General features: G+C 34.1%; 3 protein-coding genes across 8 annotated transcripts in view; 1 reads left to right on the forward strand and 2 right to left on the reverse strand.

Moving 5' to 3' along the window:
• Positions 1 to 2,142, reverse strand: part of mino (glycerol-3-phosphate acyltransferase mino) — a 29,113-nt gene extending 26,971 nt beyond the window's left edge. Inside the window, exon 1 of the mRNA XM_077427794.1 lies at positions 1,794 to 2,142. The gene's annotated coding sequence lies outside the window, so the exon portion shown is untranslated. The remainder of the gene's footprint in view (positions 1 to 1,793) is intronic.
• A 1,009-nt stretch (positions 2,143 to 3,151) lies between these two features.
• Positions 3,152 to 5,806, forward strand: Vps24 (vacuolar protein sorting 24). Its single transcript, XM_077427802.1, has 6 exons — positions 3,152 to 3,369; positions 3,649 to 3,709; positions 3,815 to 3,994; positions 4,087 to 4,127; positions 4,201 to 4,374; positions 4,481 to 5,806. The coding sequence occupies exons 1-6, from the start codon at positions 3,325 to 3,327 to the stop codon at positions 4,637 to 4,639; spliced, it is 660 nt and encodes a 219-aa protein (XP_077283928.1). The 5' UTR covers positions 3,152 to 3,324; the 3' UTR covers positions 4,640 to 5,806.
• The window catches only part of LOC143909695 (uncharacterized), a 311,709-nt gene continuing 300,269 nt past the window's right edge, over positions 5,422 to 16,861 (reverse strand). Inside the window, exons 2-12 of one of the 6 annotated variants that reach the window (XM_077427796.1) lie at positions 10,587 to 10,733; positions 9,424 to 9,484; positions 9,045 to 9,152; positions 8,091 to 8,465; positions 7,623 to 7,775; positions 7,426 to 7,549; positions 7,179 to 7,331; positions 6,927 to 7,083; positions 6,678 to 6,838; positions 6,329 to 6,603; positions 5,422 to 6,258 (exon numbers count right to left, since the gene is read on the reverse strand). In XM_077427796.1, the coding sequence (XP_077283922.1) occupies positions 6,106 to 6,258; positions 6,329 to 6,603; positions 6,678 to 6,838; positions 6,927 to 7,083; positions 7,179 to 7,331; positions 7,426 to 7,549; positions 7,623 to 7,775; positions 8,091 to 8,465; positions 9,045 to 9,152; positions 9,424 to 9,477 (1,713 nt within the window). In that variant the 5' untranslated portion in view covers positions 9,478 to 9,484; positions 10,587 to 10,733 and the 3' untranslated portion in view covers positions 5,422 to 6,105. Of the gene's footprint in view, positions 6,259 to 6,328; positions 6,604 to 6,677; positions 6,839 to 6,926; positions 7,084 to 7,178; positions 7,332 to 7,425; positions 7,550 to 7,622; positions 7,776 to 8,090; positions 8,466 to 9,044; positions 9,153 to 9,423; positions 9,485 to 10,489; positions 10,734 to 16,861 lie in introns of those variants that run through there. The other 5 variants (XM_077427798.1, XM_077427799.1, XM_077427797.1 and 2 more) reach the window with 5 other exon arrangements.

Consider the following 16,861-nt stretch of genomic DNA (forward strand, 5'->3'; position numbering starts at 1 on the left):
AACCTGATATGAAGCTTGTAAAAAATACCAAAAAGCACATTTTCTCATCTAATATATAATTTCGAAAGATTGAAAGGTTTGGTTGGGAGCTTCAAAAACAAATCAAAGTTTCTATGACGATGGTTGAATATTATTGCATGTTTATAATATTCGATTAACCATGTTTAAGAGGTTTATATTAAAAATATCGAGCGAAGCCGTGTAAAACCACTAGTCTTTGATAAAAAGGGTCTCAAGTATAGATATCTCAAAAAATAAATACATATTACAATTATCAGAAGTTCATAAAAATGCAGGACATCGCACCGTGATCTTTCGGTGGTCGGGAAAGCGTGTGGGGATGGAATGACGAGGCAGCACAGGGGGGGGGGGGTTGAAGTGATGGGGCGATGCGTATTGACGGCATGGCCTGTGCAGGCTGATACCGTTAGCGATAATAGCCTCGAGTGTGGTTCGTGTAACAATTTCTTTCCGAAACCATCTGTTGAATTATCAACGGGCACAACACTAGAAAAGTATTATATATAATTTTTTCGAGATATTATTAAAAACAAAAACTAGAGGAAATAAAATTGAAAAAAATACAATATATATGTATGTACATATAAACCGAAAAAGAACAAATACAAAAACTCATTTATTTTATTTTAAAAGAGGTTGGAGTTATTAGAAATTACTAATTAAATGTGGTAGACAATTCCAAATGTTAACCATTTTGTTTGAAAAGAAGGAATCTCATGGAGCAAAACACACAGAGAGGCACGCGGCACGTTTTTTTTTTTGATAGTTTTGTACATGTTAAAAAACCGATAGCATGCATAATCTATGCTATGGCACCCAGGCTTAAATCCTTGTATTGACAGAGATCGTTAGCGCCGAATCTCATATTTGAAGATATGTGGGAGAAACTTTGTTTTAGTGTGTTTGAACCTTAGATTAAGTGTGTTTTCGCCCTTAATCTTTTTGGAGTCTGATAGTATGACCTCTGAGATGAATGTTTTCAATAAACTTTAGGAGGTCAATCATATGACAATTGTAGTGATTATTTAAATGTGTACAAATTGTGACAATATCAACTCGCTGCATTTTTATTTCACATACGTTAATAAAAAATAGCAGTATTTTTAGAATTTAATGACTACAAAAAGTACATACAAAAAAATTTGATAAAAAAAAATCATTTCATACAAAATATGTAAATTCATTTTGATTTCGATAATATTATTCACCGCATAAAAACATTTATAAATATTAGAACAATATACATTAAACGCATTCGATACGGAAAATGTGTATCGATAGTTTCTAATCATTGTGAAAATTAAAATTTCGTTGTAACTGAATATGAACAAAATTTCACTAGTAGTTACGACAGGTAGAAATTGATATAAAATTTTGAAAAAAAAAATCATTCCTCAATTTCTCGGAAGCTCGCAGAACGCTTATTTCACAAGAACCGAGTCGTAGATTCAACGTGGATTTATCGACACGTTCGTGAGAAAAATAAAGCAAAAATCAAAACCAAAACAAATCACGTTTTTTTATTACATCACATTTGAGGTTATGTGCGCGCAAAGTTTCAACTTTATCAATCGACAACATGCAACATTGAAATTATCTAATAAATTTCGCACCGTATGCAGACGGAAGATACGACAATAAGAAAACACAGGGATCAGCGATCAAGCATCGGCGAGCATATATGTATTTCCGATCGTGCAAATACCGCACAATACAGTCCGCATTTTTGGCGAGACGTGTCACGAGGACGCTGGGGAAGAACGAAGAAGTACCTGTTGCAGGGCCACGGGTCACGGGCTTCGGGCCGAAGTGAGAAACGCGAACACCGGTCCAGACGAGTTCACTTCTCCTACCACACAATATGTATGATCGGTCCAGGGCAGACCAGCTCAGGAGTCCATTTCCATCAACACTCGAGTTTTGTCGTCGTCGTCGAAACTATCGTCGTCGGGCGGGAAAGCGAAGGTGCGCAACCCAAAACGAACCTCGAACGCGACTGACTCTAGGACTGACACGAACGCGGTGGAAGGTCGTCGAACGTGCTGCTTTGACCATCGCGCTAACGGTACTCCTACCGCTCCTACCGCTCCTACCGCTCGCCTCTCTTCTACTCAATGCTCTGTTCAAATACAAATTTATAACTGAACTTGCGGCTATTACAGGCTCAGCGTGTGCTTACTGTCAATGGGGAATTGACACAAATGGACCGGATTAATTTTAATCAATTGTAAAATGAAACAATATCAGGAAAAACGGCTTTGCACTTTTAAGGTGCGGGAAGGTGTGTTTACCGGTAAACGGACTACTAGTCATATGTGAACCAGTCACAGGACAACCGGTCACACGTGATCACCCGTCACACTAAAACTAAAAACCCTAAAATCGGCCAGTTTTATCACGTGTGACCAATCTAGAGCGATCGGTTGTCCTGTGACTGGTTCACATTTGACTAGTAATCACCGAACCGTGTTTACCAGTGTCCCCGGTCGCATATAGGTCTGTTCATACCTATCCAGCACGACCCGTATCCTGCAGGTGTCATGCAAGTGCGGATAGTATTCTTTGGTACATTATATGGACGTATTCATACTCCATTCGCGCATGCGCATTTACGCATTCATGCGCGTCCATATAGAATGTACCAAAGAATACTATCCGCACTTGAATGACACCTGCAGGATACGGGTCATGCTGGAAAGGTATGAACAGACCTTATTACGTGGATTTTGCATCAGTGTGCAAAAAAAAAAGCTTCACAATAGTGATTGACAATAGTGAACCATTTTTTGTGTATTAAAGCATCCTCGGCCATCGATCTCTGCTTATCATACTTCTGGGTGACGGATTTTATTTTATCTCTTTTCTTGTTATGCCAAATATACGGTGTTCCATACTCTTTGAGCTCGTTTGACTTTAAATAACATTTTAGTTTTATATAAATATATAATTATTTGCGATTAGAGATGTTTCTAGGCTCTATATTAAACAGTGTAAAAATAATTAACAGTGTTACAGCGTCTTTATTTTCCAATATAAATTCAAATAGTCAATAACTATCCAATGGTAAATTATTTGATAAAACAAGCAACAAATGATGAGCTTGAATTAAATATGTTTTTGACACTAATTTATTATTGACAGGTTTGTATCTCCGTTGTATATCAATTCGGTTCCAGGAACCAAAACATTTGGTTCCTGGTCGTATTATGTGATATTTTGAGTTGCAACAACATATATCGCTAGCTGTCAGCGGCCTATAATAGGGAGTGTCTGTCATTTGAGTTTTGCGTTCTATTGTACATTATGGGTTTATTTGGCAAGTCCTCCGAGAGGAATCCGAAAGAATTGGTATTTGTTTATGTTGCTTTATATTTATTTTAAAGATTACTATAAAATAATTGATACTTCCTGGATTTGGAAACTTTCAACTTAGTTTGACACAATATTACTCATTTCGTTGATAAAATCGAGTTAAATGATGTTTTTTTTTTATGTAACATATAATTTAGAAATGTTTTTCAGCGTATTTTTTTGTGCTTTTGAAGTGTTTTACAAACCCTTATTGGATTTAATATCCACAATTTTACATCTGCAAATCGAAATAAGTAAAACTTGTAATTTTTTCAGGTGAATGAATGGTCTCATAAACTAAGAAAAGAAGGCAGTCAACTTGATCGTCAAATACGAGGTTGCGTTTTCATTTGCGATTTAAAATAAATTGAGAATTGATAGTTACATATATCATAATATTTCATGATAACATTTTTATATAAGAATTTATAAATATTTTTAGCCATTCAGCGTGAAGAAGATAAGATAAAAAAATCATTGAAAGAAGCAGCTTCTAAAAATGATAGGCAAGTCTGCAATATTTTGGCCAAAGAAATAATTAGGTCAAGAAAAGCCATCACCAAAATTCATGTTAGTAAAGCCCATCTAAACTCAGTGCAACTACAAATGAAAAATCAACTTGGTAAAGTCTTTTTACATCTTACATATATCACAACTCTATGTGTATTTTAATATATCGTAACATTACCATAATAACATTGGTTGTATCTGCAGCTACTCTGCGAATTGCTGGTGCTTTACAGAAGTCAACTGAGGTATTTATTTGTTCGGAGTTTAGTTTAAATTTTATAAGTGGGTTGAATTCATATTGATTATTTTATATTTAAGGTCATGCAAGCAATGCAATCCCTTGTTAGACTTCCGGAAGTCGCAAATACAATGAGAGATATGTCTAAAGAAATGATGAAAGCTGGCATTATTGAAGAGATGCTGGATGAGACTATGGACAGCCTTGAGGATACGGAAGAAATGGAAGAAGAAGCGCAATCCGAAGTGGATAAGGTTTGTAAACTGAACATGCTTGATCAACTATTTGGTTTTACATCTGCTAATGTGAAATACATGTAAGCGCTAAAGTTTGAGCCGACTTGACAAATTAATTTTGCAGATATTATGGGAGTTAACACAAGGTAAATTGGGTGAAGCACCAGCACCACCAGTCGCTTCAGAAAATACACCCATACCTACAACTAGTCATGTGCATGACAAGGAAGAAGAAGAGGACCTTGATGAAATGCAGTCCCGTTTAGAAGCACTTCGCTCTTAAAAAATAAATGTACCTGCAAGCTTCTATATTTAAATTACTGGAAATAATTGCTGCTACATATTTTTTATTTCGTTTGTTCACGGATTGAATTTCTTTTTGCACATTTATAATGAGAAATAATATTGTAAAATTTACAAGTCACTTCTAAATAAAATCTAAAATTAGTTTGTAGTTTGGTATGCATTATAACTTATGATTTTTAAGATTATATGAAAATTAATATATATGTAATTAGTAATACGCAATGTGCCTGTGATAGTCATACGAAAAATAATGAAGTTTATTGTCTTGAGCTGTTATTGTAATTTATATTTAAATCTGCATCTGTATTTCACGATTTCTAATGGTGTTAATTTTTTTTTGAAAACCAACCTATTGTCACTATAAAAAATATTCTGAAATATAATATTTTGGCTCCATTCCATGTTAAAATTGTATTTTCTAATTCGTTTGATATATGTACAAATTAAAGTGTGAAATTTACGTACGTACACTACGTATGTATAAATATAGTTTTTAACTATGACTTTCATACACATTTTCCTGCAGTATTTCTTATCGAAATTGCTTAAAGATTAATATGTATTATTATGTTTACGTGATTAATTTAATGTTATATAAATGATGTAATGATGAATAATATTGTAAATAAGCAGTTTAAATTGTGTAATGTATTAACTATTTTGTTAATAATAAAATAAACGTGTGATTTCATAGATGTATTTTCTTGGTTAAAATTTTACAACAGGAAATTAGATTGAAAAACTTCAAAGAAAAGAATTCAATAATTGGAAATATGTATATATTTATAAACCATATTGATACAGGTGATTAACTATAAAATACATACCTAGAAAAAATTATTATATTAAAATATTATTTGTTTATGTACTAAAAAATATGTACTAATTATAATTATCTGAAAGCAAAACAATTCATCAAAAAAAAGTTGAAATACATATATTTAAACTAAATGAAACCTAGTCTACATACAGTCATGTATATATTAAATTGGAAAAGATTGTACAGATATTATACGCTCATTCATAGGCACATATTTGTACATATGTTTTGAAAATAAAAAATAAAATTAATGAAGACTTGTCAAACATATAATGTAGAATACAGCTCTGGTCAGTTGAATAAAATACAGAAATTCTTTAAGAGAAAAATATTATGTTTATGAAGTTCTAACTTATTGGTGGATTTTTCTCATCGGAGAACTCCCAACATGATAACACAAGCTCATAAAATATTATCAAAATGAATAAACAATAAAACACACAAAATGTTATTAAATTTTAAGTCATTTCTTAAAAAAAAACGTTATCAGGGAAATAAAATTATATTCAACGAGACTTCGGCATTTGGGTCACAAAATATCTGGCATCATTTGTACATAACTGACACTACACATAGTATTAATTAATTAATAAAAGTTTCATATTTTTATATAAATTTTAAATCTACATAATTAAACACCATTTGTGTTCTTCTTGGGTTCTTCCAGGGACGATATCAGAAACCATTGGCATCTGCCTATCTACTTCCATTTCACTTCTAGATGTTCCTGGGTCAGTCTGTATTAAACTTTCTTTGTGAGCCAACCTGGTGTGGACCTGAAATTTGCTATATGTCTCAAACTATCCTGATTTAATCCAAAAACTAAAATTTAAAAAAATTGCACACCTGTGTCTCTCTTGCTCCGATTGGAGTGCTACTTGCCATTTTATCTCTTAAATTTCTCAGTGGTGTAGATATATAGCCCAACAACTTTTGCCTCTTGGATGGGCGCTCTTGTGTTGAATCTGAATGCTCTGATCTTTCTTCTGAAAGTATCAAGACTGGTGACTCGGTGCCTGTGGTAGTTGATGATTCAGCGCATGGTGATTGACGCCGTTTCCTGCCAACTACATGTCCTACCGGAGTCCATTTTGGAGACGAATCCGATAGGATAGTATCACCTATTAATAAAAATTGAGAAATGTTATATAACTGATTGAAATTTTTTTTTAAATACAATTTAAATGCTCCATACGTGTTTCAGATCCCAAAGTTGCGTTAGCGCTACTAACATTAGGTGAAATGTGGCCACTAATATTTTCTGAATCAGGTCTATTAATTTTATGTCTTTGAACTGTAAGATTCCTTAAGCTGAGTTCCCTGAGAGGACGATAGCTTTTTCTTCCTTTAATGAGTCTGTAAAAGAGATAATTTATTTAAATTAAGTAAAAATACAATAAAGTTAACTAAAAATACAACTGCAATGACTTTTTAAACCACTAACCGAACGCTCTCTGAATAGCTTTTACTCTCGCCTTGTCCAGATTCTTCAGAACAGTTTAATGTTGATGATCCTTCCATTGAGTCTAAAGCAGGTGTATTATCAGTTCCAGAAGATGTTATATCTTCGATAACATCAGTATCTTGAGTAGAGTTATTTCCTAATAATTAAAAGTATATTAAATTACATATATACATAAATGTAAACAAGTTCATATATGTACAGAGCGTGAAAATAATAATAATTCAAAGTTACCAGAATAGTTTGCAATTGTGGAATATTGTTCTGATAGTCTAGAACTTCTTCTATAGGGTGAAATCTTAATACGAGATTTTGAATAATTGGTATCAGTTTTCGAGTTGGTCACTTCAACCACAGTTGAGACAGCTTCATTTTTTGTTTCTCCAACTACATAAAATTCAACAAAATCACAATAAAAAAAAATAAAACCAATGTGTATAGTTCAAATTTTAAAATAAAATCATTCGAAAACAATCATTACCTTCAACATCTTTCACAGAATCAGTATCCTTAGACTTTTTGTCAACTGAACTACTGTCCGAGGTGGGAGAATCTCTTGGAGTGAGTGAATATATTTCTTTCATCTTCAATACCTTTTCTTTTAGCTGAAATTTTTCGTAATATATAAAGATGATATATTTATAGGAATATCAATTATAATTTTCAAAATGATTTTACTGGCATTGTTTGATCATGAGAGGTATCAATGGATGGAGGGCGATCCGAATTATCAGATATTTGTTCCGTAACTGGTGATGATGGTGCTTCAGTTACCGTATCTTGTTTTGAATTGAGCATTTGTGGTGTTTCAGGTGTTGGAATGACTTTGGCCTATTATAAAAAGGCATCAATCAGTTAAAAAACGTGTATTATGTACTATTATTATCACACTCAAATAACTAAATCAAATATAACAAGTACATAATACTTTGTATATACATTAGTGTCATTACCTACTAGTTTAAATAATTATTAGGTAATAATACACTCTCCATGTTTAATTTTGATTACGAAAGTTCTAGCTGTAACGTATATATTCACCTGTTTTTACTTTTTTTTATTTATTTAGATGAGACAAACAAAACAAATGAATAGGGAAAATATATATGAACGTGAAGTGGGAAAAAAGCCAATAAAATAACTAACTTGAGATCGTCTTGTAACACTTCGACCAACAGGAGAAAAGTCTGGTGATGATGAATCAAAATTACATTCATTATCTGATGTTTCATCATAAATTAATTCTGGAAATAGTTCATCATTATCTTGTTCTGAATTTGGTATGACAGCTTCATCCTCAATAACTTCATGAGTTTCATCAACAACGAGGAGGTTTCCATCGCCATTTGATGTGCCATTGCTATTGAGAGCAACATCTGTGACACCATTACTAACTGATTTGTCTTTAGCAGGAGTCTGACTTCTGCTGTCACTCTTCTCTTTTTTGGATTTTGATTTTCCATTCACAGCTGTCTTAACTGATTCTTGAGAATTGCTAGTTTCGGGCTTTGGTTCTGGCACCTATAACATATTAGTATAGCTGATAATTCTACATATTATGATTTTTAATTGACTTAATATTAACTCATTTAATGGCTTGCCCGAATTTTCCGAAAACTCTATGAGAGTCTGCGTATTTTTCGCAAAATAATGGGAGAAATAATAGGTTTTGTAAATTAAACATAACTCCTAAACCTTTCTATCAATTAAATTAAAAGTTATAATACAGCTTATTTGCAGTTGTCTTCGATCAAGTGAATTATTATATTATGATTAATGATCACGAATTTCTAAATATTATTATTTTGGAATATTATCGATCAATTCATCGGAAAAAAAGTCAAGCTTAAACTATAGAAATATAAATCCATATATATTTTAATTTATTTATTTTAAATAAAGATATGATGGCACGATATCTATTAATTGAAGTTTGTAGGATTTAAAAACACACACGCTTGACGGCCTTTGAATGAAGTCTTGCAACGATAATCCAATAAGTTTTAGAATGAATTTCTATAATAAGCCAACTCAAATTTGTATAACTTATATTATTTTACAAACAAAATAGACATTAAAATATTAAATATTATTTCATACCTTAGTTGCTGAATCATTTGGTGCATTTTCTACTGGTAAAGGTTCTTGAGGAACAGGTGTAGTTTGTCTTGATTTGTTTGGTTTTTTCTTTGAGGAATCCATTTTACTCTGAAAAATTCAATAAATTTAGAATGAGAGTTGATCGATGAAAACACAAATAAAACAAGTATGCAATAACAAAAAGCAGTCTTTAAAAAACAAGTATGCAATAACAAAAAGCAGTCTTTAACAAAAAAAAGCAAATTTTCATTTCATAATTATTTTATCATAAGTTATGTATACAAACACATTAATATTATAATCGTAAGATAAAACAAGATGCACAGAAGAAAATTTTAAAGTTATCTAAAATTAATGAAAAAAATACAAATTTTCTTACAAAATTTATTGGCTCAACAGAAACTATACACTTCGGAAGACTCTTCTTATTCATGACTGACCTGAAAAATATTAACGAATTCCCAATATATATCACAAAATAAATTGATGGATTTTGATTGTATAATATAAAATTACATAAAAACTGAATGCTTATTTAAAATTTAAGACTCGCAGAAAAAATATGAAATTGAACACCCATTATATTTATCGCACAACAAAGACCTAGAAGAAAATATCAAGTAACTACATATACATATGTACACATATGTAAGTGAAACAAAAAGCTAGCGATATTAAATTACGGAGATATCGACCAACTACACATTTGAGAGTTGTTAATTACATATATTATATATATATATATATATATATATATATATATATATATATATATATATATATATATATATATATATGTATATAACTAATATACTAACGATTTCAATTATAATACATTTCAAGCATGTAAGAAATGAGTATGGAGACAAAAATTTAGGTTAAATAGATGCACGTGAAATTTTGCATAGAATACGGCCAACTGAACAAACAACAAAAATGGTATATTTATACGAGGCGATTCCTATTTACAGATTAAATATTTAAGTTTTCAAAAATTACATTGCATATGAAAATGATCGGAGTTTTAAAATACATATAACCACATAGACACAAATCAAACATATTATTTATTGAAAAACAAAATGCCATATTTAAAAATAAATGAAATTACATGCTTCATAATATTTTAAATACTTCAATATGGAGAAATCATGTATATGTAAGGCGAGGGGATAACTGAGTTTAAAATTGAATTCAAATTAAAGTCATTTTTTACATACATATATACGATTTTAAACAAGAGATAGCCCCTAACCGACAATATATATAAAAATATAAGTTCCTTTACAAACAGTCCAGCTAAAAACATTACAATAGAGCAGGATGTTTACTAACCGAAACGCCGAGCCCTGCATTGTATAAATTGTGATTACGAATATAAAACCTCAAACAAACGTTACATAAAATTAAACTAATAGGACTTTAAAAGGCAAGAAGTTTCATACGGTTAATTTACACATGTACACAATAAACACAAGGCGACAGGTGCATTCGGCTGATACACATTGATGCGAAATGCACATGCAAAGGATGCACACGTACCATCCATCTCGGGAAAGAGCAGATGGAGTTCTCTGGTATGTATGTGGAAGCAGAAGCACTACAAGAAGTATCGTGTGTACTACCGATGCGAGTCTCCCGCAGACAGCGATAACAATAAGAGTGGTCAGCGGTCGGAAACCATCGACTCTGAAACCACAACGTAAATAGATACAATGTGGACGCGTGTAAGGCGATTCGTGCATATGTAATTCGTTTGATATGTAAACTAAGGAACTGACCCATTTGCGTTATTGAGTATGATATACATATGTAGTACCATCCGTATATGGAAAGATATAAACGCTGTGATGAAATCGTTCATATAGTTTTTACAGACCGGTTCCAATCTTAACCGAATATAAAAAAAACCGATCAGATCTCATTTAGGTCGAATATACACTAAATTTTCCACCTGCGGTTTGAAGATACGCCTCTCACCGCTGGAGTCTATGTACGCGTCCCGTGCCGCAATTTTGAGTGTGTTCTTATATGTATTCATACTGGCACAGTACATACAGCGTATAAACAACACTACGAAAAGTACAATTCTGTTACTGTGAGTTTTTCTAAACTCTTGGTAACAGACCTGTAGATTCGAAACAACAGCAACCTACATGATCTATTCATATTATACAGCAGTACATGCAGGGGCGTCAGGGGGGGGGGGGGTTGAGGTGGGCAGCCGACCCCCCCCTAGATTTGAACGGGACTATCCACGTTGTTTAATATATTATTATGAATTTGAATTAAAATACTAAACCAACAAAAATATAATATTGAAATTTTTTGAACACTGTCAAACACGTCGATTTTTCTCAGAAAAAAAAAACTCCCAAATATATTTTTTGTTGTGTCTTGCTTTGAAAGATTTTTTAAAATTATTTTACTATTAATTTTATTGATAAAAACACCCCCCCCCCGGGAAAAGATGAAATAATGCCCCTGAGTACATTCTGAGTCGTGATTCTGTTGTGACTGTGTTGGCTTCTTCTTCTGCTTCCTCTTCCGTTTCGTCTCCATTGGCTCAACCTCCGTTGGCTCAATCAAAACTGCCATTTCTTGTCTCAAAGAAAGTCACGCGCCAAACTGGGAGACCGAAAATTGGTAATTTATTACCAAAATGCACGAGGTCTCAGGACAAAGCTGGCTGCGTTTAATTCAGCCGTTTCTACTACATATTTGTGATGATATGATAGCACTAACGGAAACATGGTTGACTTTATCATTTTTTGATGCTGAACTTTTTGATTCTTCCTGGAGGCTGCATCGTCGCGATAGAGTAGATCGACGTGGTGGTGGTGTATTATTTGCTTGTCGTGATTGGTTTCGGTCAGTCCGGATGACAAATTTTGAAACTCTATCTGGTGAGGACTTATGGAATTCATAACTTGAAAATCATAATCGAGAAAGAATATTACGAAATACAAAAACCTTGTAAACATAGAATGAATTCAAGACGATAAACGATATATAATAATAATAATTATTATTTTTAGTTGTTTGTGTATATATATGTTTTGTTTTTGTTATGTCTAATTTATTATTTTGTTTCTTGTCTTTTCTGTTATATTTTTGACCATTGTGGCGCATTAGGAATTCCTGTAATGCTACAACGGTCCAAACTTTAAATAAATAAATATAAATAAATAAATATGTCACCGTAACGTATCAAACAAAACCGGACTTTCTTGGCCGTGGAAATATTCACGCACGACGTGATGTCATAGTGGTGAATGCAAGCATACTGACGAAAGTGCGCATGCGCATATGAATACTTTCGGAAACGTCATATTGTGACAATATTGACTCGACTATACGACACAAACAATATTGCTCCGTATCGCCGCGCTCTGTAATGTAATGTAAGCCGATTTTGCCTTGTTCTCGGCCGAAACTTGTCTGAACGTACCGAAATGTGCGTTGCTGTATAGTATCAATAGAAACTGTCGTTAGCGTGATCTGCTATGCCGTGCCGTAGCCGTTAACTGCTGGATAGTATAAATATAGCTTAATCGCATGCTATGGTGAGTGTTAGAGCTAGTAGCCGGACCCACAGCGCGCCGTTTATTGTTCAATTGTTGTAAATGCATTGTTAAAGGTTCGTCGAACCTTTTTTTTGTACTCTAGCTTTGTAAATAGAGCCAAACCACCCCGATTCCTGGAAAAAGCACGGTCTGTATCCGTAGTCTAGTTATAGCAAGCGATCCTGCGAGCGAATTTTTTTTCGATAATATGCCTCAGCTTCATTTCTGAGAACTTGCAATTTTGGTATTAAAAAAAAACAATGCTACGAAGTGTCTAGCTATGAACTCTAGATGCTACTACGTGTCTGGCTATGATCATATGGCCGAATGTATTGCGAATAAAGCCCTATAGCGGGCTCTATACTCGCGCCGTAAACGGCCGCGAACACCGTGCGTGTGAGTCGAAATGTGAGTGTGTTCGCGCGCGAGTGTAGAGCCCGCATATCAGTTGCTCGTAGAAAAAGGTCTGTCGTATTCCAATGCCTATAAATGATCTCGTCTGTGGTTTCCTAAGGTGACGACTGACTTTTATTACATACATACATCATATGTGCCATGACAGGAATTACCCCAATGCGACAAATATGGTTAGATTATTTTTGTACATAAGTACAAAAACATTTTTTCAAACATAACAGGAAATAATTATAGACAGAGAATACAATAGAGACATCTTAGGACAATACACAATTCTTTTTATACACAGTAAATTTGCGAGAAATGCATTATGTAGATAGCATTTATAAGATCCAACAAATTCGAGATGCTGATAACTAGAATTTTCGAGAAACAGAGGGGGGGGATATCGATTTATTGAATCTGTCACAACAATAAAGCTAGAAAAATCAGAAAATTCTAACAGGAGACGGTCGATTTGTGTTGTAATAACCACAGTATTTTGCCACTAGCGTATTTGGCCGGGACTTGAGGCCATGACCTCTACTGGTATGCGATAGCTCTACTAGTGCACTAAATTTTAATTGTGAGTTTGTTTATGTAATCTGACTAGGTACCATTGAAATCATTAGCTCTTCGAAAAATAGTGAGAAACCACTGGAGAAAAATATAAATAGTGAGAAACCACTGGAGAAAAATATAAATAGTGAGAAACCACTGGAGAAAAAAAAGTGAGAAACCACTGTGCTCGGAATTGAATATATAAAAAATGGAAATGATCTGTTCTAAATGCAAGCATTTGAATGAGAAGGATCGAATTTTATTCCAAGGTATCGCTTATCATCAGTAAACGTAACCACAAGTTACATTGCTACAAGGTCATCATTGATGAATAATTATGCTTTTTTTTTAAATAGTACGTATACATTTGCAACACTATTTTCGAACACTCGAAAAAAAAAACTTCCGAGTTCAAATGTTAAATAGTACATAATATATACCAGTCTAGATGACGATTGGGTCAATTACACAAACAAATTAATGCGTAACTCAATTTTTCCTAAAACCATTGATATGTTACTCATATATTTTTCAGAATATTATGAAATTTTTATATTCTATATATGTATGTATGTATGTAGCATCGGAAAAAGCGAACTTTGCACGGTAAAAAAGTGATTATGGAAATGATGATTTTTTTTTTGCAAGATGTGTATATGTAGTCAGGAGCGGCTCGTGACATTAAAAACAGTTGGGGCACGAATATTTTTCTAAAAAAATTATAGAGTTCGTGCTCTAAAAAGGCAAGTGTGATTAATAAAAAATATATAGCAGGCCTGGACAAATTGCGGCTCGATTCGAGTTTTTGTACGGCCCGCCAAATTGTTGGTTATTTGAGTATCACTTATTTTTTACTAGCCTATTCTTATTTATGTTGAAATTCTTTTTCATGATAGTAAATAATGTATATGTATAAATAGTATTTTATTTGAGGGCCGACGTTCATTTTCAATTCCTAATACGGCCCTTCATTCGAAAAGTTTGCTTTGCCTGCTCTACAGTGTAGAGTCTACACTAAATACCAGAGTAGCAGGTAAACTAAAGCTGGCAACTATGGGACCACGGCAGAAAAACAACTGCCCCCAAACTGCATTACGAACCGATTCTGCTCACTGCATGTTGAGCTGAATAAAGAAATCTTTACGAGTCACCAACACAATACAAAATTTCTTTTATTTTTTGGTTAGAGGAAATGTGCGCGGGGCAGTTCCCGGTTGCTTGAACTAAAGACGAGCCGAGCCGCTCCTGTACACGACGCACAACGGTTCCTTGGTTTTAAGACCGATAGAGCTCTTGTGTAAACGCACACAGCCCAAATTGGAATATAATTTGCAATGTACCAACATTTTTTTCCGGTAAACCAGTGTTAGGAGAAATTATTTAATGAAATTTGAGGGTAAATTGCAATCCCTTAACATACTAGGCATCGCCCAACTATGGAATGAAGCGCCAACATCAAATAATTCTAAGATCAAATATCAAATAATTCTAATAAATAATCACATCAAATAATTTAAGTTCGAACACATCCGCTAATTAATAATATATATAAGACGAAAGTTTGGGTCTACATCACGGCATCGAAAGGTCAAAAAATCGAAAATCGAAAGATCAAAAAGAATGTAAACGGTACTATGTATGTATATATATAATATATATCAGTGGCATGCGGTGAAATTATCTCTCTTTTTGTCGTATAGCCTTACTTAATGTGCGCGGGCAGGATACGGGAGGAAAAGTCTGTTCCTCTTGTATCCTGCTCGCGCAAACTAAGTGAGGCTGTACGACGGGGGGGAGAGAGTTTTACCGCACGCCACTGATATATATACTACCCGCTTTTCATATGTATTCATGGTAAACGAACATTTTCGATTTTTTTACTTTTCGATGCGGTGACGGTCACCGCGAAAGTTTATATGTAAACAGAACGTTTACGACGAAAGGATCGCATCCAAAGAATTGAAATGCAAATATGAAAAAAAAAACAAACAAAACCATCGACTCGCGAATTGAATGGATCGATAACAATACAGCCGGTTATGAATACGTTTCACCACGTGCCATACAATGAAAAGCGTATGAATAAGAATACGCACATGCATATTAACGCGACACGACTAATATTTCCATAACGATGTACATATAGATATATAGAAGAGGTCTGCACTGTGCACGCTTTGACGTCTCGGTATATCATTATTGGTTTTTTTTGTGTCGCGTCGCGTAGAGTCGCGTCGAGCGCGTAGCCTAAAAATGTGTAAACGGTTGATGACCCCTGGCGGCGTGTGGACACGAGTGCATAATGAGCGCCAGTTGACGAGCCGGTCGACGGTTATTCTTGTTCTCGACCAGTGCTTCCAAAGGGCGGGGTCGCGGTCCATTCATCCGCATCGTTGGTCGAGGTTGGGGGGGCGCGTCCCGACGCAAACTTAGAGGTAGGAACGGAAGCGTGCCGTTTATTGTTCAATTGTTGTAAATGCTTTGTAAAAAAGGTTGGACAAAACTTTAACAATGCATTTACAACATTTGAATAATAAACGGCCCCCTCAGGGTCCGGGCTTTAGTCATAATACATATGTTAGTGTTTTGCCCGTTGGGTGGGTTTCAATGGGTGGTTTTATTAAAGGAATTGCAAAATGATTATTACTAACAGGAGGATTACCGACACATTGAATCATAGCCTATGAAGACCCCAACTGTGATGGGCGTATCCAGGGCCGCCGAGAGGGGAGGGAAGTTGGGGGGTTAAAGTTCCAGGGCCCGGACTACTTGAGGGGCCCCGTGTTGAGACGTTCGACTGATCGATATTGATATTTTATATTATTCTACATAAAAATACATACATTTCTTTAGTACTAAATGTTTATTATTTTTCGATCCGCGCATTCTTTGTGTCCATGTGAAATCGTACATGTTATATCATACTTCCTTACTCGATTATTTCAAAAAATAGCATTTAACATATACATGGGTATTTTTCTAATAATTCTGATAGATTTTTCGCATATTAAAAATATACCTGTAAGATTTTATTTTGGTTTGTCATAGGGTATGGAATTAATTAGCTGGTTGTTGCAAGCATTATATGCTTGATTTGTTATGGAAATAATAAGGGCGAAAACACACTAAAAAGTACGGAACGTCACGTCCTTCGCTCCACACTGTGACAGTGGTGTTCCCCAACCGAATTCGGGTGTAGTTGCACGTGCAAAGTGCATATGTTTCTCCTACATTTCTTCAAATATGGGATTCACCGTTATCGACCACTGTCAAGCAAGGATAAAATATCACCGA

Source organism: Arctopsyche grandis, chromosome 3, assembly GCF_051622035.1.
Source record: "Arctopsyche grandis isolate Sample6627 chromosome 3, ASM5162203v2, whole genome shotgun sequence".
NCBI lineage: Eukaryota > Metazoa > Arthropoda > Insecta > Trichoptera > Hydropsychidae > Arctopsyche > Arctopsyche grandis.